Below are 25,504 nucleotides of genomic sequence, written 5' to 3'. Positions count from 1 at the left end.
CTAATGTACTGCACAGTACCTGGACTGTATAACATTTATTGGGCTCCACACACACAGTATATACAGACTTACACACCACAGCCTTGCCAATTATCCCACACACGACATTAAACATATAATGAACATCGCATACCGTCTCAGACACGAGCCATGGAAAAAAATGCAGAGCTAATTTTACCAAAAGCCACCAAGATATATAGCTGGCCAGAGCCCCATTTTCCCTCTGCCAAACAGCTGGTGTCCAGGAATGAGGTGTTTAGCTGGAAATACCAACTCAGACTTTTAAAGTTTTTCAATGACCCCTACTGCTCTGTGATTTACAGTGAGAAAAATGATGGCACGACTCCAGCAGCAGGGTCCGGAGCTGCACAGGGTCCCCGCATACTGAGCGTCTTTCCCCTGCCAGGCACAGGTAAATACGCCCCCCTGTGGACGCTGACAGCTGGAAGCCCCCAGCTCAATTACACAGTTTATGAGCACCGAGTCCATTCTGCTCCCTTCTGGGTAGCAACATGTCCTCAGTTTCGTAAAGTGTGTTTATATCACCGCTCACATGTCTTTAGATGTCAGTCTGATGAAGGAAACAAAACATACAGCATGAGTCAGCGAGCTTCACAGGCCACAAATACACAGATTTAGGCGATTCAATTATTGTTTTCAGTCTCCAACCCAGAAAGAAATGTTGGCCCAATTAATGTGGTTGTATTCTCTCTTACAGCTTCAAATGCCAGTTCCCAACACCAGCTGTTTCTACACAGATGTGACTGTGCACACAAGTTATTAGCTGCTGCTGATGAGAAGGACGTGTACACCCTCATAAGGCAGAGTGCACTGCAGATGGCCTGTTTCTGTCCCAATTACAGAGCACACTCTTTTTATCCGGTTTTTACAAAAATGCTTCATTGTTATTGCACAACAACAAACTCTTTGAACCGCTAAGCAGCAATTTCTCATTTGTCAGACTGGAACAAGCCTGGCATCTTTCAGCTATGTGAAACGTTTGTTTCAGTCATCGGTTCACACGTTTTGAGCACAGCATGTCCATATTCTCCTGAAAATATGCCTGGAGCTCAGTTTTGATTAAGTAATATATTGCTTATATCCTTGTGTCTTGCCTGGTTTTTAATATAATTCAAAACTCTCTGCTTTGGGAAATTGTATCTAAATTGCTTTATGTCAAAATAAATCAAGGAAAATAGCTGGACTGAACAACACTGTGTCACTTGTTCCATGTGGCAGAAATATGCCACTGGTTTCAGGCGGCTGGCACTAATCAGACCTCGCGTGCGCTCCAAGTTTGATTACCACCTCAATCACACACAATCAAGAGGAAAGTTGGAACGCAATCAGTCCCTTACAGTCAGGATTCAAGGCTTTTGTTAGATATAAACAATGCAACAACAAACCAAAATACAGGAGTCAGTGAGAGTCACAATAGATACAAATTAGCAAAACCATAACACATCCATCAGTGCTTAAGGACAACCAAGAGATTCCTTTTTTCCTGAACCACCAGGCAGTCGTTCTTACTCTGTCAAAAATGAGAGGTCAATACATTTTCTGTGCACATTTTTGAGCTTTCGAGCAACTGACCCCAGACTTATTGACCTTCAGGTGAAGGCAAACATGATTCAAGAGTCTTTGCTTTCACTTTTGGCAGTACACTGGAAGGGATGCTGACTTCTACAGAAGGTTCAATGGCATTCCTGTGCTTTTATGATAAGCCGTAGCCTGTTAGTGCTAAGCCTCGAAGTGAAAACTTCAGGCTGGCCAGAAGGCTGTGTAAACAATAACGGGAGCTTGGCTAATTGAAGAAAGAGCATTGGACTTAGCGCTGGTCTAGGACCTACAGCCTGTCTGAAGTAGCTGCTTTTAAGATAGGCAGACCACACAACTGCATCCACACCAATTCTGTTTTTGTTAAAACTCATCATCATCTCAAGAGAGGATCAAAGCGCCTCGCTCAGATGACCTTTTTGACCATTGTTTTGTTTTGTAATAATGAAGAACTGATTTGTGTGTGATTTTAAAATACCAGTTATGGTTTCTCTCAATAAAACCTGTTAAGAATTGAATCTGTGAGGGTATTTTCACTGAAGCCAACATACAAAAAGGATGATTTTGTCAGTGACTCATCAGTGGGTGATTATGATTGATTATTATATACGTATTTCTATTTATAGATTATATATGTCTTTAAGATCTTTTTAAATCTTTACCTGCTTTAGCACCTTTATGGCACAGCAAAGCCAAAGAACACAAAGAAATCTGTCAAGTGCCAGCATGGTACCCTTCAACTTCGCCCCAAATGGAAACCAAATGAACATAAAAGACACTTCACAGTCATTGGTGGGGACAGAGCTGACCAGAGGAATATTTAAATGTACAGTGCCTGCCAAACTAACTCACTCAGTGAATGATCTCCTGGGAATTATAAGTTCTGAATGTGTTTTCTCCTTCCTCACTGACTTTTATGAGAGCCAAATATATAGACTTTGGCTATTGTAAAGAGAAAATGAGTGAACTAGAGTAGGGTAGCAGTTTTTATTATTCTGTCCCTACTAATAAGTCAAATAATGGAAAAACCTTTCTATCAACCATTGACAAAGCATATGGGGCAAAAAATGTTAGGTCTTTCTCTTGACTTATACACATTCAGTGAAGTTGTTTGCTACAATTATAGTATTTTTTCTTTATTTTAGGTCGATCAGATTGCAAAGGTCTGCTTAACTGTTACCACATGTGAAGCCTTTGTACTGCTGTCATGGACTTAATGTGAGTGTGTTGTTTTCCAGACTCTGTGTGTGGTGAATGTGCATGAAAGACAGGAAAAGATACAGATACTCAGTGGCAAAAAGACAGAAATAAAGAAAAAGTGTGTATGTCTCTGGCAACTCAATTTGATCCTTTCGTTGTCCAAATGGAAGCAACAAACTGCTGATACAGGATATCTTCCTTCTTCCATTGCATCACCATTTACCTTTATAGGGCAAATCTAACTGTTTTAAAATCAGCCACAGGGTTTTTCAAGGTCCTTCAGTAGGCAGACAGGTTTTTAAAAAATGACATTATAACAGCAGAGTCATATATCTGCTCTACACTGACATGAATCACGGTGCAGTGAGCGCTGGGAGGGATGGCTTCTGTCCACCACAGATCCCTGTAAATCTTCCCCAGTGACGGGCAGGTGAAAAAATAGAGCAAATGAGGGGTTCTGGGAGGGGAAGCATGCTGGAGAAGTAATTTAAATTAATTAAAAACCGGTGGGAAATGACTTTTAGAGAAGGCAAGACTGGAGTGATACATAAACAGTGGAATTGTCTGTTTATCATTTGGAGCTATGCATCACCGATCAGGAAGCAGCACACATGCTCATGAAGACCCTGCAGTGTGAGCTTTGGCGAAATATACAGGACTGACTGACTAGAATCTCAGTCACCCCCACTTTCTCTTGTACTTCCTGTTTCTGTCGACCTCTGTCAGCTGCTTTGCTTGCCTCTATCCATTCCTTCGTATTCATCCAACTCCCCTCTTCTTCTTCACTTTGCTTCAGATAGAGGAAGTGGTTTGTGTATAGACTGTGGCTGGCTGGAACACTGTGCTGTGCACTGGGGAAGCCGAAATTTGAGCCCCTGTGCATTAAATGTTCCACTAGAACAACAATTTCTGTGAGGGGAAATCATGCGGTGGGCCAGTGTTAGAGGATCTGAAGGTGGGGGGAGCGGGTGGGAGCTCAGTCAGGGTAGGAAGGAGAGACAGAAGGAGCTGCTTATGACTCTAAATATGGGCTTGGCAATTCTGGTCACTGAAATGACTTGCAAGGCCATCAAAATCTGACCACTTACCTTTGTTGCACATCATCATCTTCTTTCTCCTCCATCTCTTGTGTGTGTCTCTCTCTCCCCCTGCTGTCAGCTGGCCACCAAAGCAGAAGGATTTGTAGAAGTTAGTTACAGAGCTAACTGTATGTGCAGTATGTGAAAAGGCCACGGTCCTGGACACATTTTTACTAAAGCTGCTGGGGATTTGTTGCAGCGGTTCTGTGCTGGGAATTCATTGTAACGCCCATTGCTAGTTAATAATGGATTGAAAGATTTGTGGTCAAGCTTACCTCAGTCCAAGAACAGGATTAAAAGATAAACTGCCTCAGGATTAAAAGATAAACATACAGCAGTCTGTGTAAACAGTCCAGTTTTATATAGATTAAAGTCTAATGGCTGTAATTCAACCCACGTGTAGTGATTTATGACTTTTGTGTTGGTTTATTGTATTCAGTGTTGTAATCTTTAAGTTCAAGTGAAACATTAGGCACCGAATAACAGCACAGCTGTGATGTTGAGATGCTGGATGGGATGTTTTATCCTGGTGTTTCAGATTCACCTCGAGCATGAAACAGTTTTTACAATGCAGTTTGAAGTTGCTTGTGCAAGCAGCCTTTGGTCTGCAAGATTAGTCATTCGATTGACTGTTAGTATAATGTGGTTTCTGAATGGTGAGTCAGCTGACGGGCCAAAGCTCAGGGGTTTCTATAAGGGAGCTTTCTGATTTTTCTAGTGGTATGCACTTCTTTGTCATTTTCCTGTGAGGGGGAGTCAGCATGAGATAGATACATAGTGGCTGGTTACTTCAGATTCATCTGTTGGATTAAATAATGTGTTACAAAATAATTCTGTCTCAAGTGACAATGAATCCTTCTTTGATGTGTCTCATTGAGATTGATAAAACAATGAAAGGAATCCAGGCACAACTTTAAAAACGTGAGATTTAGGGGCATAATTACGCATCTTATTGCCGCCAATTGTTTTTTGAAGTGCTACAGTCATCTGGACTACAACCTGCATGGTAATGGTAGAAGCAATGAAAGAGTAATTTGACAAGCCGTTAAAGAGCTTAAAAAAAAAAAATCAGTTTTAGAAGCCTGTTTTCACTAATCACTTATCCTTTGTCAAAACAACCTGTCTAACAGGTGTGGCATATCAAGATGCTGATTAAACAATACGGGTGTGCTCCCGACTGGCCACAATTAAAAGCTACTCTGAAATGTGCAGTTTTGTCTTGACAAAAGACATTTATTTGGCTCCCTGTCATCTGTCAATTCCTGATACGGTATTTTCCCTTACTTCTTCTACAGATAAGATGAAGATAGCAAGGTATGACAAAAAAAACAAACAAACAAAAAACAAACAGGGTGTTTTTAGTACACAGTGTTTTGTTTTTGGGTTGGTTTTTTTTTGGTTTGTTTGTTTTTTGCAAAATAATCAAAGTCATCAAATGTAAAAATAATGCCTCATGTCACCTGTTCTCTCCTTTAGGCTTTCAGTTGTAACAGAGACAGCTCAGGTAGAGTCGTTACCTGTAACTGTGTCACCTGTGTCTCTTCACTGCCCTGCCCCCTTCAGGTGAGTAGCAGCAGGTCCTAAATTCTGCTGAATTTGGATATTTAAGATTAAGATGCTAACTGCAGTGCAGTTATATACAGTTGTTCTGTGTTAATTTGGGAAACAATTTGTTTGAACAAAAACTATTTTCGTTTTTTGTTGTATCCTAATATATATATAAAAAAACCTGTCATGTGATTAAAAGCTGTTAATTATTCTGTTTAAAACTGTTTTTTGCAAATGCAAAACCAGTCATAAAAGGTTATTAGCCTGATAGCTAACGTTAAAAAAGGATGCTGGCGTACTCGGCTTAACTTGTTAGCTGACTAGGTTAATGACTGAAACGGTAAATTTAAGGCAGTATAGGAAAATGACTATTATATTATATTTCCCTATGTGACCTTGTCTATGCTTCTGTTGTAATTATTGTTCTTTACAGTTGAGACTTTTCCTCCTTTGGTTGATGATGAAGCTAAGCAAAGTTAAACAAGGCTAATGTAGGTCACAATTTCCCAGAGCCCAAAATGGTAACTTCAGATTGCCATCAAACAAAACCAAATGTCAGAATGCTTCATTTTCTATCATAACTGACAAAAGAACATCTGTACATTGAAGCAGCTGCAACCAGAACATTAGAAAAATAATCAGTGAGTCAATTAAGTGAGGAAATTCATAGTGGCCATTATCTGAGAAAATTTCAAAGGTCTAATTGTTGAACAACTTGAGATCTTTTACTGATTGTTGTCTTAAATGTATTGGGTTTCATGAATGTTTCCTTTGTTTATTTGGAAAACATTTATTTTTAATAAACATGTTTATTTTTTCCTTTATCGGAATCATACTGATGATGATGGTATGGTGATGTTTAGCTCATATCTTTATCATGTAGAATACAAACTTACAACTCAATAGGAAATAATTCGTTTGAAAATCCACAACTGGAGACCACTGAAGTCTTATCTGCTTAAAAAAAGAAAAAAAAAGAAGACAGCGGTGGAAAAATCTGAGCCACATAACTTGGAGGTAATAATATAATTTCACCACAAGATGGCAGCAAACAGTTAAATATGGTGGATTCCGCCAAGTTCCACAGCTGTCAGAGGGTCAGAATAGTAAACAAAAAGGGAATTGGATTCCTAATGCAAAACAGACAGGGCATGATTCACTGGAACAGTCAGGAATCATGGATTTACAGCACACAGCTAAGCCAGACAGTGGCCACTGCTGTTCATTGTTTCTGTTATCAAGATGAACGTTGTTGACATCCCTGCATATTGACTCTTACTGCGAAATTTGAAAAGGATCATGTAGACGTGTGGTGGAACATGTGCGACATGGTGGCTTCTTGTTGTCTGCAGGTTTCTGTATTTGCCACCTCCAGCCAGTGGATGATTCCTGTTCCTCTCACTGATTTTTAGTGCTGTGTATTGGAAAGATTACACATTTCCAACATCCTGAAGTATTAAACCTCAGTGGGTCAGTGCTATGGCATAACATGCAAGTTTGACACTAGGTCACACTCATGCAGGTTATATGAATGACTAACTTACTTATGTGCTCTATTCAAATATTTAATAAAATATTTAAATAAAATACAGTGTGCGTTTCTTATGAAGTACAACCTGTCAATACCAATAGCACACGCTCATTGTGCACAACAGCCTGAGCCTAACTAAAGTGACTGTACTGTATTCCAGATATTTGCAGATTTTGAAGACCCTCTCAAACAGGCACAAAGACACAGGAAATACTATTGTTCTACACAGGAAATGCTAAAAATGGGGCCTCAGATGACACCCAGATGACAGGAGCAAAGTGACCACACATGAGAATATGGGAGAGTTTAATAAAACCACAGCAAGCCTGAAAATCACAATTACCTACCGGCAATTGACGGTTTCTATCATGTGACTCATTGCCGACTGAGTTCTGTCTTTGTCTTGGTGACCTTCACTCCAGCATGTGCAGACACTTACAGTACACACACACACACACACACACACACACGTAGGAAATGCGGATGCACAAAACAAAGCCAGTATTGTGGGCTGCAGTCACTAGAGTCTCACAGCTATGGGAAGTTGAGCCATGGTGACTGAGTTGGAATCTCTTTCCACAATCAGTATGACAAAGACGTGTTACTCTGTGAGCGTGGGTAGATGCCTCTGTGATACTCGTGTCCTTACAAAGAAAAGACAACACAAGAAAAGTACAAATGAAGGTGTCATACTGGCTGCAGCTAATTGTGTTTCACTCATGTGTGTAAAATAAAAGCTTTTTCTTTCCAATTTCTGATCTAATCCACAGAATTTTGTAAAATAACACAATATGAAAATATGATTATGATTCTATTCCACTGAAATCAGAGACCAATAACACTGAATTGTTACTTGGCTCTACTTTAAGGTTAGATTAAACGTAGGGATTTGATGAAAGACCAGGAGATAAACATAGCGATTAGACTAGACTAGATTACTGTCAAAAGTACAGCTCTACAGCCTTGTGTGTGTTTATTTTTGTATGTATGTCCATATGCCAAGGTATCTACATTCATTTCACATATGGAAGTAACTAGATTCAGTGTATTATTGGACTAAACTTGGACTCTTCATGTCAGTGCTTGTGACACTCACACACACACACACACACACACACTTAGACACACCAGATGACGTGCAGAGCTAGCTCCATGCCTGAGTAGCAGACTGCGACACAGCGTCCAGCTCCCTCCCTCCCTCCCTTCCTCTCTCTGTCCGTCCTCTCCTGTCCCAGGCAGCACTGCTCCCGACTCCTCCTGCAGCCCTGCCTGACTGCTTATCAATAAGATGTATTAGTCCATCACTAATCATATTGCCAGAGACGGAGAGTGAGAGAGAGGAGGGCATCTTCAGACTTTGTGTGCATCATCAGTGCGTGCGTGTGTGTGTTTGCGTGTGTGCAGTGGGGGAGGGAGGAGGGAGGGGTGTATCCTAGCGAGGAGCTTTTCCCTGTTGTAGTAACCAACCACACGCCGACTGCCAGCCATTACTTCACTGCAGCAGCAATCAGCCCCTCGGTACTCAGTGAGCCAGACACACTAACCTGTCTGTCCCCTCCTTCTTTCTCCCTCTCTCTCTGCATATTCAGCAGAGCTGCCCTCCTCTCATCATCATCATCACTCTGCCACTCCTGCGGCGTTGCTCTCTGCTTGAAGGGGACACTGGCCTGCTCCTCACCCACTGATTCTGCATGACTGTCACAAAGGTAAGACCACTTCGGATGGGGTCAACTTTCAACGTGTCACCAAAGATTTGGATAGAAGTTAGATTAGATCGTGGAGGTTATTTAGGGTGTTATTCTTGTGTGTGTGTGTGTGTGTGTGTGTGTGTGTGTCTGCAGAGCAGTGATGATGAGTTTTTGAGTAGTCTTGGAGTTGCCAGGTTGTGCAAGGTTATCAGGATGCTGCTGGTTCCTGGGGGTGTGTGATGACTGTGTTCCCATTGGAAAGTCTGTGATTACGTTCTCTGATGTGCAGCATCAGTTCAGTCTGGGTTTGAGGAAGTTGTTCTTTTAACCTATGTCGAAGCTGCATAAACTTTATTTAGATGAGACTTGGTATTCAGAAATATCAGGCCTGACATGTGCAGAGCACACAGTCTCTTTTAGGTGCTGTGATTTCTGTAAAGCTCCTTTCAAACCCACTTATCAATACTGTATGTGCAGGATTGCTGAGAGATGTTAATTTCTAGCAACAAGACTATGAGAGCTGATAAGCAGGTCCATAATGATTCGCTGTTTTGTTTGCCGGCAGCCTCGGGGAGTAAAGCGTATCTGCTAAAGCCCCACTGTGGTTTGACAAATAGTGATTTAAGATGCTAATTAGCATGTAGATTAGCATTGCAGTATGCAAATACTGGTTTACAGCAGCTTTCTAGCACTTCACATGAAAACCTAACTTGAGTATTTCGGATTTCGGCAACATCAGTGAGCTTCATTCATATTGTGGCTTCTTCTTCATCTTTCGGGGCTTGGATTTTACCTCATTTAGACCTAATGATGAATTAGATGAATGAATGTGAAAGTGTCACATTAAAGGGACAAGTTAAAAAAAACAAAACTAATTTAACTTTAACAATAAAGAGTTCAGATAGTTCCGTGTGGTTAAGATTATGTTATTTCCCCTGGGAAAAAATATAAAAATCAATGCAATGTCTTCTCAAGTGCCAGCAACCCCAGCAGTGACTATTCATGTGCACATTAAGTGTGTACTGGTGGTCGCAGTCTGTGCTTAATGCTGCTGCAGCCAGTTGAATCCTCTTAGTCAATTAACAGAGGGAGAGAGAGAGAGAGAGAGAGAGAGAAACAGGAGGAGAGACACAGAGAGAGGAAATTAGCACACCTACTCCCATGTAGAGAATTAACCTGGACCAAAATAGATGACCTACTATAGACACAGGACAATGGCCTATTTGCACACACTTGTGCTTACACATCTGCAAGTTCCACTGCTAAAACAGAGAGCCATAGTTTGTATTTCCAGCCTGCAGTGTCGAGCATAAGAAGGCACAGATTCACAGACGATTCCTCTCAAAGTCCAATTTTTCCTCCTGTATGTGAGAGAGATTGTGTGGGAGGTGTGTGTGTGTGTGTGTGTGTGTGTGTGTGTGTGTTGCGCCACTGTGTAGGTGGACGTTTTCCACTGTAATAACTGAAAGAGGAAAAAGGTCAGGTGTTTATATGCTGGCCCTGAGCCAAAGCCTAAATCTGACTGTAGACAAGGCCATAGGCGCTCAACAGAATTTTAATGAATGCACCCATGAATCTTTCTTTTGGTCTTTGTTTGCATTTTGATTTCTACCTGCTGTTATGGAAATGAGGTGAGGAGGATGTAGTGAAGGAAAGAAAAAAGACTAAAATGTGATTTGACATTTCTGTTAAATAAAAAAAAAAAAATGGTGTGAAAGCACATTACCCAGTGGTATCTAAAAGATGGTGGGAGAAGCAGAGAGAGAGAGAGAGAGAGAGAGAGAGAGAGTCTAGGGATCTGTTTTCATGGCTTTGCCTGCCAACAGCAGAGAAGTCACCTTGGGAGGGAGGCAGGACGAGAGCTTCACTGCTGACGGGGCTAAACAGCCCTCCACCTCTCAGCACACAGATGCAGACTGACAGTATTCTGAAGAGGCAGTCCCTGCAGCGTCTGGTATCAGACCAAGATCTGACGTCCAACATTACAGTACAGGTTTATGATGATTTGAACTGGGGACATAGACCTTTACACATCTGGGATAACCATGACATTAATGTAATGCCTTTAAATTAGCTATAATATACATGAAGTGGTTAGCATGTGTCTTGAAGGCTTTATGGGCTACATGGGGCTTTTGTCCTGAAGGGGGACCAGGGTCTGTCCCGAGACAAGCTGCTTTTATTGTTTTCAACTTAACTGTTGCAGTTAGGTTTAAGGAACAAAACTATTTGGTCGGGTTTAAGAGCTGCTTGGTTAAGTTTTTGCAACAATAACTCTTGGTTATATTCAGGAAAATGTCATGTTTTTTGATTAAAAACGCACCTTTTCATAGCATTGAAAATGTGTGTGAAACAGCTGCAAGACGACCTTCTGTCATGTGTTAGTGTTTCTGTTGTGTTGGCTTAATAGCAAAACTATTGTGCATTTATGTGTTTTGTGTGCATTTGTTTGTTTTTGTACACCTTAAATACAACCCCAGCTAGAAAACATTTGGGATGCTGAGTGAAACGTAAATAAAAACAGAATTAAGTCGTTTGCAAACCTTGTTAACCGCATACAGTTTGTTGAAGTTTTCCCATGCAGTAATGTTAACGTTAGTAATGTTTCTCAAAGCGGTGAACCTCAGCACATCTTCCCTTGTGAACAACTGAGCTTTTTGAGGATACTCTCACCTGTTTACCTGTGGGATCTTCAAAACTGGTGTTTTTAGAGCAGTACACAACTTTCTCAGTCTGTTGTAGTCTGTGTCCCAGCGTGTTCGAAACGTGTCGCTGGCATCACGTTCTGAATAAAACATGTATTTACAGTGGAGTTGGTGAGGCAAGACTTTGTCGTATTTGCAGTCTTTTCATTTGAGTGTATGTCAAAATCACAGCTATTTCAGAATTGGGCTTATACTGGCAAATTTTAATTTTGAAGAAAACAAAAGTACTGCATTAAACCTATTTACTTACTTCTTATTACTGCACTTATTTGCATTCAATGCAGTTTTCATTGTTAGTTTTCTGTCTGTAAGTCTTCAGAGCATCGGTCAGCTTCTATCCTAAGTGACTGAGAATGAGCCAAGATTATTAAAACTAATGTTGCTGTACTTTAATGAAATGTAATTTAAAAAACTAACATTGTTTAAACCAATAAGCGTCTCTATATATATGCCTGTTATGATGGGGGTTGGCTGGCATGTCTCTACTACATACAGCCATCATGAAATGTATGTATTTGTTTCTCACTGCGATAAAAAGATCAACAAACAGAGAGAGTGAAACTACTGTTAGCTCCTCTGACAAAACGGTGGCATTGAAAATAGGTCAATGCATGTTTAAATCGGTGGCCTCTGCTTTCAAAGATGGACTTACTGGACTTAGTCCTCTGTGAGACGGAACATAATCGCTTTAGCTTTTTAACACTGACACTTTAGTCTACTGCCAATAATTTCTTTAGGCCTGGAGGTTTATCCCATGTATTGTTACCAAATACCATAATGCCTAAAATTGAACATCATAATATGAGCCGTAAAACAACTCAGGGTAGTGTGTTCCTGAAATTGCCAGATTATGTTATTATATTGCAAGTTTATGAGCAGAATCGAGCCTCTGTGTATAACAAAGTGTGTTGCCACAGTGTTTGGGTCAAGGACTTTTGACAGTGCTGAGGAGGTGGATGGTGCACTTCTTATAGGAGCTTTCATGAATCAGAATACAAAGTACCGCAAAGTACAAGTTGTGATTTTATAAATATCAGGTCACATTGATGTTTTTACAGATTTTCTTCCTAGAAATGACATACTGTTTACACAGCTTTTTTTTTGCAGTTTTGTTATACTTTGAAAGTGGGGTTGTTTAAGCAGTTGTCACTCTTAACTTCCATGAAATAATCTTTCAGATATGGTACTCGAATCTTGCTTGAATTTTGATGCTTAATCTATTAGAATGACTTTGCCTCGTTTTCCTTTGGTCGGTTTTTGAGAAGGTTTTTGAGCTCATCTGCAGCTCCTCTGCAGGATAATCATACTCCACTCTTGTGACATGAAAATGAGTAGAATATTGTAATAAACACAACAGAATAATTTTCCTCTTCAGTGAGAAGCTGAGTGCTGCATGCAGCGCGTCGCTCTCAGCAGCGTAGCAGAAAACTGCTAACACAGCCGACACATCGGGACACGGCATGGGATTGTTAATACTGTATCTGCACGCTCTTTTCTCATTTGCCTTGTGATTTCATGTGTGTCTGTGTGCGTGTGTGTGTGTGAATGCGTGGACGTGGGTGGGAGGGCACAAATGTGAGTTGGCAGACACATTACAGTATGTGTAGGTGGGTGGACAACTTCCACCACTACTACTAAATCGGTACAGAGCATTGAGATCCTGTAATACCGGCAGAAAGAACAAACCTGTTTATCTGCTGTTTTTGACCTAAAACTCAGCTCAGCTCATGTGAATGTGTGCGTCTGCATCCTACAAGACTGTTCGACTTCATCTGAAAGAAGCTAAATGAAACCCTGCAGCTCACAGCTGCTCCCTTACATAAGATACAAGTAGGAAGAACAAACCCATACAGTAAAACTACTCAGCCTTCAGTTTGTTCAATAAAAGACCACTTCAGTTTCCTCCAACAACACAGGGTGCAACAGAGGCTCGCTCTAGCATTGATTGTTGCCCTGAGTTACCTTCCTGTCAGTTTTAGTTTTGCTCTCAGTCCACGGGGTTCAAGGGAGAGGCATAATGGCCACAGTGGGATTTCTCTGTGCAAGAAGCTGACCTCTTGAGAAGGCTGAGGTCACCCAGTCCCCCGTCTGCCAAATGATGTCCAGCCAGAGACGTTTGGAAGTAAAAGCACAGAGAGGCTGAATCCTGTTTCATATTCAAAGCGATTTCTGAGCATTTAACAGGCTATTCAGTCGTCTCGTGAAGCATAACGGCAAGCTGCTGGCATAAAACAGTTGCACTGACCACTTTGGCTGTTCTTTTGAATACCCCTTTGATTAGAAGTTGTGATTTGCACTGCAACCCTTAAAAATGGTCCAGTTGTTTTTGGTTGGATACCACAGAAAGAGCAGTGTGCCAGGGCTGGGGAGGGGGGTGGGGAGAAGGACGGAGGGACGCTGAGGGAGGAGAAGAGTGACTAAGATGAGGAGGGGGGAGGACTGGCCTTTGGAGTACCCCTTTTTGTTCCTTCAGACACCAGCAAAAATGCTCCCCAGCTAACACTAAAAGCAGTCCATGCGGTGATAAATGTTCCCAGAGGACGAGGACACACACACACAAACACACACACACTTACTTATGCATGTGTTGCTGTATTTGAGAGGATCTTTTATGACTTGATTCATTTTCTGGCCCTTAACTCTAACCTTAACCATCTGCACTGCACCCCTAACCCCAAATTAATCCTATTTTAACTTTAACCGTCGAACAAAAACCCAAGCCCTCAAATAAGATTTTGCAAATTCGTTGACCCAGTCAGGTCACACCCCTGAATGAATGCATAAAAAGGTCAGGTTTAGGTATTGTCTCTTAATTTGAAGCCCGACCAAGACCTGCTAGGGTGAAAATTGTTTCATGATGAGCAACAAAACTCTGAGTGCCTGAAATTTGCTCTTTTGCACATATGAAGATTTTAAGGATTCGGTGAGCACCACAAGCCCCCTCACTTTGCCAAAATGTCTCGATGCTGTAAGTGTAAAACGCAGGCCTCACATGAATAAGAACACACGCGTACACATGCTGGTTTCTTTCTAGCTAAAGCTTTATATTCAACCATACTGATGTGAATTCTGTATAATTCAAAGGAGCATTCCAGCTGTGTTAAGTGTGTTTGCAATTACATATCTGCAAACGCCCCAATAATGAAGGAGGCCCACGCTGCTCTGATGTCAGGCACACATGTGTGGTTGGAAAAGCGTCTGAAAGCCATTTTCACAGTGTTTATGGCGCAGCTTCTGATGTTAACTGTAAGGCTGTTAAGACTCATTCGACTCAAGATATATTTCAGGATATAAAGACGATGACAAATCTCAAATCTCCAGTTTAATTTCTTTTGTGGGGGCAGTCGTGGATCAGCGGTTAGGGTGTCGGACCCGTAACCGGTGGATCGCTGGTTCGATTCCCCGTCCCGGTGTCCATGGCTGAGGTACCCTTGAGCAAGGTACCTAACCCCCACTGCTCCCCGGGCGCTGCACGCGGTCGCCCACTGCCCCGGGTTTGCTGTGTGTGTGTGCACGTCACTTGGGTGGGTTAAATGCAGAGAACAAATTTCGTTGGAGTGAGTTCCCTCCAATGACAAAATATGTCACTTTTTTTTTTTTTTTTTTTGGAATACTTTGTGACTTCCTTTGTCCGGTCAACATAGAAACTGCTGTAGAAATGCTGCACACATTTAGACACACAAATCCAAGTGCGTAAATACTTGGCCTGAATACTTTATTAGGGGCACCTCGCCCACCATAAATCTAAACTGAGCCTGATTTGGACCACTGGCCATTTGTCAAGCTTAATGTTTACCTCTTGCAGACAGACACATTAAAATGAGGGCTAAATCTCCAACCTAGCAACCCGAACCTACTATTCCCGGAGAAGTAAAAATACACAACAGCTTAGCAGATTAGGAATACCAAATCCAGAATTAAGCTTTTTTTTGTTTTGTTTGTTTCTTACACATCACTCTAAATGGAGCAGATAAAAGAATTAAGACTGTGAAGGGGGGCAGACAAAAACTGTGAGAAAAAATAGAAAAAAAGGGAAATAGTTGTGAGAAAGCCACAGAAAAGCATTCACCACAGGAAGACATTCAGATCTCATGAGCTCATCGCCTGTCAGAAAGCTTCCTAACTGTGTGTGTGTGTGTGTGTGTGTGTGTGCGTGTGAGACTGTCTGTAAAAACTGTACTTTTCAAATCTGTGTGAAAAGCCTGTAGTGTTGGGCCCTTCTTCCCTTGTGTCACTGCATGAATGATTTCTCCACTGTGAATACACTCACACAGTCCACACTCTCATATCCAACTGTAGTAGGTGACTTTCTCACCAAAGTATGACTTGAATTCATTGGGAGAAGTCCGCTGATGAGCCCTTTGTTGTGGCTTTTGTTGCGTGAAAGTGTTCCCTTTGGGAAGTTGCTGGAATGAAAGGGGACGCTGTCATGTGGAATTATTTGTGAACGTCCTCCAGAGGAAATAAAGACACACGAGAGAGTGACCATTACCAGCATCCCCTTTCCCCTCCAGCTGGGATTAGGAGCACATCCCATGGAATGTGTGTGTGTGTGTGTGTGTGTGTAGTCTATACAATCAGGACATAGGATGTACTTCCTGTTTGTGGGCCTGGGGACAACGCAATTTGTGTATAGAGACAGACGGGTGTGTGACTTTGTGTGAATGTGTGGTTGTCTGTAACGGGTGGGTGGGAGGCAAAAGGTATTGGTTATGCTGTAAAATGAAAATTCCACTGAATCCCAAAGACTCTTCTTTAGATTTTGTAGAAAATTAATTTGCAATTATAAACATTTTTTATGGTCCCACTGATTGCTTTTTTATACATGACAGACCAGTTGAAACGATTTGTTGAGATTTTTTTGCAGTTAATCACTCTCCAGGATAAATTCAAACAAACCACGTGTCAGTCCTCTCAATGTCGGTATTAAATATCCAATTTATTCCTGCCTCTTGTCTTCTCTCAGCAATGTCCTTTTGGCCTTCAGTCTGTGTTCTACTCTGAAGCTGAAGTTAGCATTCTTTCTTATATCTGTCTGTCTGTCTGGATTTGTCTTCATCTGTGTCTTTCTTCTCTCTTGTTTAAAGGGCCCTAAAAGTCTAGTGGACGGTGCAACAGATTTACAGTGACAGAAGAGGCTTGTGTTGTGTTGTGTTGAGCAGCTGTAAAGAAAACTCAGAAATAAGTAACGGTGATTGAAGATTCCCTTCCCATTAGTCTTTCAGCAATGGGGAAAAAAAGGAACATATTGATGTGTCCCACATCTGAGAAGTTTCTTGAGTACAACCAATAGAAAAAATGCCCATATAACCTGCAGTGTACTAAAACAAAATCACCCTGAGAAAGCGGTCTGTAGTCCCTAAGCAAGTGTAACGACTCATTATTCATGGCTCTTCTAGTCGTGCCGTTTAGCAAACCGAGACAATGAGAAAGGCAGGCGCTCTCTTCTGAGTATCACTGCAGCTGCACTGGTAACACTGCTGGGGTCAATACATGTCAGCAATGCAGGACGTTGCAGTGCCGCTGCAGTGAGAAGCCGGGAGGTCCACTTTCTCACTAAAACGGTAGCTGCTTGGCTGGGAGGCTCGAAGAAGTTTCGTGGAATCTGCTTACATAATGTTATCCCACACTCCCAGGCATGAGGCTGACAGTGGCGGGGTTGTATTGTCAGGCTCGCATGCTTTGTACTGTGCTCTGTTCTCATTTCTTGCATGCTTAAACGTTGTCAACTCGCAGCTATGTTCTGTCATCAGCGCCGAAGCATAATGTTTTGGGATTTGTTTACATGGTGGTTGAGTATGATGTGCTGTGCTGTCTTGTGCTGGTGATAAATATGAAACATAGCACGTGTCGACTTACAGAATATGAATTTATCGTTGTGTGCATTACAATGTAAGTAGAACTGTATGCTCCACTGACTCCACACTGTGCTGAAGACTTGAGTGAAATGAGTGAGGAGTGGGGCAACGAGTGAGAGCATATCCACTGTGGATGATACTACCACCCACACACACCCTCTCTCTCTCTCTCTCTCTCTCTCACACACACACACACACACACACACACACACACACACACACACACATCTGCAACAGAGTTCATCAGGGTCAAAATCAGCTCTGCATTTCGCCTATGGGCACTGATAGCAGTGTAAATATAGATTACAGTCTCTCTCCAGACCAACATACTTCATGTTTTCATTTCCATTCCTCGTGTGCTGTGCTTTCTTGCTTAATGATCAGTTTAATACTTCCACAAGTGAGATACGTGATACAAAAAAAAAAATATATATATATATATATCAACACTTAAGGTTTTAAATAATAAAGGCTACAGTATACAGTGAAGCTTGTCACCCCTGAGCCACAGAGAAAGTCTGGTATGTTAGATGAGAAGGGCCAGTCTGCCTCATAAGCAAGTCTTGGTTCAATTCAGTTGGTGTTTAGAGAGACCAGGTGCCACGCAGAACAGGGGGAGGAGCCTTTGGTGCTGCGGAGAGCTGGGTTCAGTTCAGAGGTCCTTCAGGATTCGCTTTTACCCGTGCTGTGTTGGAAAGTGTTCCTGGGAGGGAAGTTGTTGGAAGAGAGCTTATTCCTATTCTTATTGCTGCACCAGTGACTCCTAGTGGACGGACAGGATGTCGGACAGAATGGGGCCTGTAGCGGACAGCGAATAGAAAAGAAAAGAAACGTAATGTTGATCACCGGAGTCGTTTGGTAGTCAGCTCAACAAAGGACTTAGTAGCTGCTCCAGAATAGGAGAACAGAGGAAATATATTTTTTAAAGTTATTAATCTTAAATCAAGCACTCTACATGTAGATGTACTTAATTTGAAAGGGTTCTTTATATTTGTCTGAAAAGACTTTGTGCGTGTGCCGACACGACACTGCGTCACTGGCTTTGATTTATACTGGAATTCATTTCACAGAACTATTAACAGATTCTTCCATCAGAGTCTTTGCCAGGTATTTTTCATCACAGCTGAGAGGCGTCGGTACAAATGTCAATTGGTCCTTATTTTTGGAGAATTTCCCCTCAACTCCAGCTGTCTGGATTTCCATAGCTGTCACTATGGTAACACAATGGGGATGCCACATTCCAACAGCAGAGGCGAGAAAACAAAGAGCCTTTGGAAATTATTGGACATTAGAATTCATGCTCCCCCAGTAACGTGAAACACAAACTGTATTCTCTGCTACTTATAATTGGTTGTTTTCTACGATATTAATAAAACTGATAAATTGCCCATTCGTGTAGAATTATGGAGAAGAAACTCGTCTGAGGTTTGAACTTTTCAGAGTCCTGCACATTCCCTTCTGCAGCATGAAATCTTCCTCAACCTTCGTTCAAATTGAGAGTTTTGTGTGTGTGTGTTTAAGAAACCTTAAAGTGGACACTTTTTATTATGTTGTGGCTTTGTGATCAGAAGGTCTATACGCTTTGGATTAGAAGACAACAAAGTCGGTTGGTCACGGAAATCCCGCAGACGCCACGTTTTTGTATGTAGAGCTACAGTATGCATTTTCTCAGTGTTATTGTTTGCTGGATGGATTCACCAGCTGAGAGCCATCTGTGTCTGCACGCCAGCAACTTGCATCTTCACCACCGTGGGTGTTGACTACAGCTGAGAGGGTTTGCTGGGTCTGTGCTGATGTGCCAGGTCATTTATTTATGCAAACGGTTCATGGAAAGAGATGACATAGAAAGGTGCAGAGTAACACATGTCAAAACAAAAAACAAACAAACGAGGAGGCAAAGGGCGGGTGAGGAAAACATGCAGAGATTTGATCAAAACTTAGCTCCAATCAATGCATTGCTTAAGACATGGTAGACATGTGTTCTCCTGTTTGTTTCACTGCATTCCTGCACAAAGACATGAAAAGCGTCATAAAAGCAAGATTTTGGATGCTCGATTTTCTTCGGTTCACAAAAAACCAATAAAACAAGCAACTTTATGTTCGGTGTGGGTGAAGAGTCGATTGTGATTGGCTGCTGAGTGCCAATTAATTACTCACAATAGACACCCACTAAACAATTCCACTGTCTGTTCATATTGCATGAAAAACAAATCAAAATTTCAATTCTGAGTGTAGTTCTTCAGTGCCTCATTCTCGACACAGGATGCCAATGGTAAGATTTTTGGAATCAAATTTTCACATTGATTCCAAGTGTTGGTTAACTCCCCATCCTGGGCTCTTTGCAGCTTTTAAGAAGCCAAAGAGACACCGATATTGTTTTCTCAAGACTTGTCTGACCACATCAAGGATGAAACGCCACTGGCCTGTTGGTGATGGAGAAGGTAGACTCCAAAGGATCGTCCATGATGTTCGGTTTCTACTGGACGTACAAGCGTGCAGTTGTTTGCTAACACCTCAGCTGTAAGAACTGAGCTTGTTGCTGTGACTGTGTTTGGTTTGGTCTCATTTAGGGATTTAACTCAGATCAGTCCCGTTCACCACCCTATACTACTACTATTTGCTTATACTAATCATGCCTACTTTTTTTTCTGTGTGCAAGTGATGGGTGTACCCTTTAGTAAATAATACTTGATTCTCATTATTTAAAGAGACCTACTCACCATCTACTCCTCCCACAGAACATAATTGTAAGCATACTGTTAGTAGGTCAGAGATAACCTAAAACAAACACTTGGAACTTGTTGGTTACCTTTAAACTGATTTTTTAAGTAGCCCCATAGTTAGCCAAAATCATGCAGACTCAAGAAAATGCTAGCCGGATGTTTGAGTTATGCTCCTGTTCCTGTATTCTTTGTGTCGGTCACACAAAGTGAGCACCATAGCATTGAAATGCTCCTGGCAATGAAGAGAAGAATCTCTGAATTCCTCATTTTAGGTTAATACAGGCTGAAAGACATTTTCCCCATATCAGGGCGAAAAGGCATTTGTGGTTTGGAGAGCAAAAAGTTCTGAAAGGAGCACCAAAGGAAGGCATTGAAAAATAAAGCAGGTCCTCGTGTTATGGAAAATACAATGAGAAGCTTTGATGTCAATCTTTATCTTAAGTCTGCTGCAAATCTTTCTGATGCAACCCCACCCTATAACACCACCCCCATTTTTCCGCTGCTCCAGCAATGAAATCAGTGCTGTCAGCAATTTGCTGGGTGCAGTTGGCATCCCTTAACTGTAAAATTGTAAATAGACTGGAATGGGGGAAAAAACCTGTGAAACTCCGTCTTCACACCAATGACAGCACAGAAATATAAGGGCATTTGAATTTAATCACCAGGAGCATTTTCACAGATGTATGTCATGTAAATGATATTGAGTAAACCAAATCGCTGCACTTGCTGTGATTCCTTCAAAACGACTGACTGAGAAAATGAAAATGATGGAACACCGTAACTCCTGCCTGGACGTGGCCTGCTTGGGATTTTGACAAATTCTGCCAGTTTCACATTTATTAGCTGTCAAGGCACCTATCTGGCTGCATCTCATCAGTATTGCTAGTTGGGATTTTCATCTTGGATAAGTTTAAATTTGATTATTGTCAGTGTTTGTTGCATAGATGAGAGGCTTTGCTAAACAGCCTATATCAGTTTTTATGATAAAAGGAGAGTAAAGAAACGCGCGTGTGTGTGTGTGTTTCATGTATTTGTATATGGATATTGTTTCATTTTGATCTGACCAAGCAAAGTCATCATCATCAGCAAATGTCATCTTGCATTGAAAACAACTGTGAGCCTGTGAGCAGTGCCAGCACAGTCTTTTCAGAGTCTTTTTTTTCCATGCCATAGTACCGCTAATCAGTTCTCCCAGTTCATGCTAAAGCCAAGGCTCTTCATAAGTCTTTAAGAGTGTAAGGCTCTGAGAGTAGGAAAGTTTGAGTGAGCGAGTAAAAATTTACCTACAGTATAGTAATGTTCAAAATTTCTAATCCTCTCATTTCAAAGGTCCGCCTGACAGGTTGTAAGCAATGTGTCGCACAGCTCGGCTCTAAAAATCTGTATCTATGTGTCATCATTTAATAAATTCTGTGTCTTTGACCAGATTAAAGACACAGATTAATGCCCACTCCATCTAAAACCCCTACACACAAAAATAAGACACACCGAATTGCACAGGGTTGTGCAGATAATAGAGTGAGCACAAATATAACTCAGGAGGTGAGCAGGATCCCTTATGAGATAACAGCCTGAATTAAATATTAGTCCCTGTAGAGGATGGCTAAATGAGGTCTGTTTTGTACTACTGGTTTTTAAACTGGGACGCATACCATACTGTAGAGGTCCAGCTGACAGCCTGGCAATAAACAGATCAATGCAACAGACTGGAAATATGTGCATGAGTGACTACATTATAGCTATCCAACATAGCCAAACACTGTCATGTCATGTGAGTGGCATCGTCCTATATAAACGTCATAATGAAAAACCTCTTCCACGCTGGAACAAATCAGAATAAACAAACAGATGCACACAGCTGTAGAATGACAGCAGCGTTCATTTTGTAGTCCTGTAGTCTCTCTGGGTGATCTCATCAACAGAGTGGCTGCTCTGAAATAGGTCAAATTCACAACACATTAACCTTCACCCACATATGGGAATACTGTCATTTCAAATGTGGCTTAACAAGCTCACACGTGGATGCAAAAGCGATTGCTGTCTTCCGTTTCTAGCTCTCTTTTTGTGTGTGTGTGTGTGTGTGCGTGTGCATTTTTGAAGTGCAAAGTAGGCATGAATTTTTTCTTTCCTGATTGAAACAGAAAGCTGTAAAAAGCAATATCGAAGAGAGTCTGGAAAAATTATCCCAGATGTGCAGGAGTGCATGTCATAGTTTTAACAACTGTGCATGAGTGTGTGTGTGTGTGTGTGTGAGAGAGAGAGAGAGAGAGAGAGAGTTAAAAAGCCTGGGGGGCACCCTCTCTGTCGTGTCACTTTTTGAACACAGTCACCATCTCCCCTTATGATCTACACAGACTCGATTGCCGTTCCTACAGTTGCGATTTAACCTGCTTACTACAGCAGAAAAATCCCATTAGAAGTCTTTCCATGCGGCCCCTGCTCTGACTAAACAGCAACATCTGGAGTTTCCCTGCGCCCACTTTAAAGCTGGCAAAGGTGCAAACATCTCTGCAATCTGTTTGTCTCTTGCCGAGTGAACCTTCTTTGTGTCCTGACAATAGACTGCAAGCTGCCTGTCTGTCATTTGTGTCGAAGAACCAACGGCAGGAGAAATGAACACTTTTAATAGCATCATGAACTAGATCTTTACTACTACATTTTTATTCCTCTCCTCCTGTCTGGCTCCTTTCTCCTCCACAACTCACCTTTCCCAAATTCTACATTGATTTATATGTCACACTTTTTGTTCCTTTTTTTCATAGAACCTGTAGTTTAGTCCATTAAACTGTGAGGAACCATAAGGAGATGACAGAGAGCTGACCTGCTGCACTAATGATACTGATGCTCATGAGGTTCCTGTACGAGGACATTAGTTGTCTCATTGCCCTGAACAGTATCTCACTAATAGCTCTGTAATAGTGTTTCACTACAGGCGACCAGCATCTGCACTGCTGCCAGTCGATTTGTCTAATACTTTGGTCCAGTGCAAAAGATCTTAACAAATACAGAATAACTTGACATGAAAATCCAAAAGTCCCCCAGTGGTGATTCCTGAAGTTTCCGGTGACTTCCTGATTGATTCTTTAACACCACCTTTAGACCAAAATGTCCGCCTGTGCACAAGAAAAAAAGAAACTTTAGAAAACAGACACGTAGATCTTTAAATGTGCTCATTCACGCTCCAGAGAGGTTGAATCCTTTCAATTTCTTCTGCCGCCAAGCCAAAATGTCCACACAGTGTACTGTATCTTATTATTGCTGCGACGTTTGCTGAGCAGATTCATGTTCACAAAGAGATAAACTCATGTTTTCACCAAAATAAAGCGTCTTTTCTTCTAGAGCCATCATCAGGTCAAAAATTAATTTCTCAGATACTTTGGTTTGTGACCAAGCACCAAAAAAATTAACCGTAATAATGATGCTGTTGCTTTTGTTTCTGTGTGTGTGTGTGTGTGTGTGTGTGTGTGTCGCACAGCAGACAGGTGGTCTGACAGAGGGGTGAGTTAATCTCTGTCTGTCTGCTGAGAGCCTCCTCTGCTCCTCCTCTTTGTCTGCCTTTCTCCTTTGCTTCCTTAAATATTTCATCGCTCTTTGTCAGTCCGTTGGCGTCTTTTCTTCCTCTCTTTTCTTGTCCTGTTTTCTCTTTCACCTCAAGACTGTTATTCTCTCTTTCAGTCAGCATCTGCCTCCTTTTATCTCTGTTTCCTCCCCTGTTTCTCTGTCTTTCCACTGCACTTTTCCTTCACCCTGGACCCCCCCCATCCCCCTCTGTCATACAGGGTGTGAGGCCCAACTCACATCATTATGCTCCAAAAAGCATGTGGCAGAAACCTCTGGGGGAAATGGAAGGGCAAGAGGGGAGATTATTTATTTAGGTCTTTCTTCTGGTTTTCGATAACTGACCTGATAATTCAGATCTGAAAAAAAGTTCTCTCTCATTTGTGTGTGTAGGAAATACTACACTAAATATCCATAACAAGTAGAATACCTGGATGATAACACTGCTGTCAACAAACTCCTTTTACTCTACAAGCTAATGGATGGATGGATGGATGATGGATTGATTGATTCTGGGACAGCTGCTCCTTCACGTACTTGTGCTCTGATAAGTGCTGGGTTTCTGGATTTCCTGCCCTTGGCTTGTGTGCTCTTTGCACCATTACAGCTGCCTAATGGGGCTTGCTTATGGTCCAAGAGTTGCCATTAGCTGAGCTACGGCATCTCCTGTCATTATCACTGACTAAAACCCTATAGTCATGAACACAGAGTCCAAAACACACACAGCACTGGCTGCTGTTTGACCAGGCTCCTCTTTCCTACAGCACAAAGACTGTATATTATTTTCTGAGTACTGTTTACTGTGGTTAAACATACTCTGTGGAGTTTTTGACCAATAGCAGTAACTTCTGAATGCTTTGATGAGCTTTGTTGAATCATTTAAAATGACCTACAACAAAAGCCTACCTGAGCTTTTAACCAGCATGCTAACAGGCTGTAGGTGCGAGGTTTCCATATTCAGCAATTTAGCTTAGCATGTTAGCATGCTGGCATTTGTTGCTAAAAATGCAAAGTGCGGCTGAGGCTGATGGGAATGTCATTGTGTGGTCATGAATGAAAGTATTAATGTTTTGACCTGATGATGGATAATGAAAGGTCACAAGACAACCTGTAACAAAGTCTTAACAGTTCAACCTTGAGGGGGAAACAAAGGTCAAACCTCCATGGAAATCCATCCATTAGTTGTACACGTGTCTCCTTAAAAACAGAAATATCAATCACATAGTGGTACAAGAGGAGAAAGTCCAGAGAACAATCATAATGATAATAACGTGGCAATCGTGAATACTTCTTCAAAATTTAGTGCCAGTCCATCAACTATATCTTGGCATATTTCACTGAATAAATGGGACTATGACCTGCTGTCGATGCCAGAGAAAAATTTGCTCAGATTCTTCCAGGAACATCATCATTGAATGTTCATTGCAAATTGCTTGCCGGTGAATTTGATAGTCACCATGATATTTCCCTCAGAATCATAAAAGTCACAGAAGTGAGTGGATTCCATGGATGACTGCCTGCCTGACTGACTGGCTGACGCACCAACTGAAACCACTCTGTGTGGCATCAGTAGCTGCAGTACCTACAGTAAAACAGTTTCACCTGCAGTGCAGCTCCCTGACTGTAAGAGACATTGTATGGGTAAATGTCCAGTTGAAAGGCTTTGGAACGCAAGGCTGAACTGTTGTTTTCGAGATCCATGAAGCGCCGCGACCCTCCCTCAGTTTCATGTGTTGTATCACGCCTGAACTTTTATTGGTGCGTCTGTGCGTATTTTTAATTATTTGAGAAACCCCAGAAGTAACGTAATAGACATTAATGGGCCATTTAATGGAGACTGAGTGAGTTCCAAGAGCTCCTGTGACCTCTCTTTTCAACTGATTGAAATTAATGCAGGCTCAAATAAAAGGTTACCTTTCCAACATTCCTGAACTGGCCATCTGGAAAATCCGACAAAAATCCAGATGGACTCACTTTGGGCTCCTGGAGCAGGTGTGTTAAATCTATTCTGTTCTGTTTTATTTTGTTCCACTTGCTCACAGTTGCTATTGCCTGCA

At 41.6% G+C, this 25,504-nt stretch overlaps 1 protein-coding gene across 2 annotated transcripts in view; it reads left to right on the top strand.

Annotated features, from left to right (window-relative positions):
• The first annotated feature begins 4,974 nt into the window (after positions 1 to 4,974).
• coro2ba (coronin, actin binding protein, 2Ba) overlaps positions 4,975 to 25,504 on the top strand; it is a 42,043-nt gene continuing 21,513 nt past the window's right edge. Inside the window, exons 1-3 of one of the 2 annotated variants that reach the window (XM_046393233.1) lie at positions 4,975 to 5,150; positions 5,313 to 5,399; positions 8,508 to 8,621. In XM_046393233.1, coding sequence (XP_046249189.1) covers positions 8,607 to 8,621 — 15 coding nt within the window. In that variant the 5' untranslated portion in view covers positions 4,975 to 5,150; positions 5,313 to 5,399; positions 8,508 to 8,606. Of the gene's footprint in view, positions 5,151 to 5,312; positions 5,400 to 8,504; positions 8,622 to 25,504 lie in introns of both variants that reach the window. The other variant, XM_046393225.1, reaches the window with a different exon arrangement.

The sequence above is a fragment of the Scatophagus argus genome, chromosome 1 (genome assembly GCF_020382885.2).
Source record: "Scatophagus argus isolate fScaArg1 chromosome 1, fScaArg1.pri, whole genome shotgun sequence".
NCBI classification, from domain to species: Eukaryota; Metazoa; Chordata; class Actinopteri; family Scatophagidae; genus Scatophagus; species Scatophagus argus.
The sequence above is the reverse complement of the archived record's forward strand: the minus strand, read 5'-3'. Positions and strand labels throughout refer to the sequence as shown.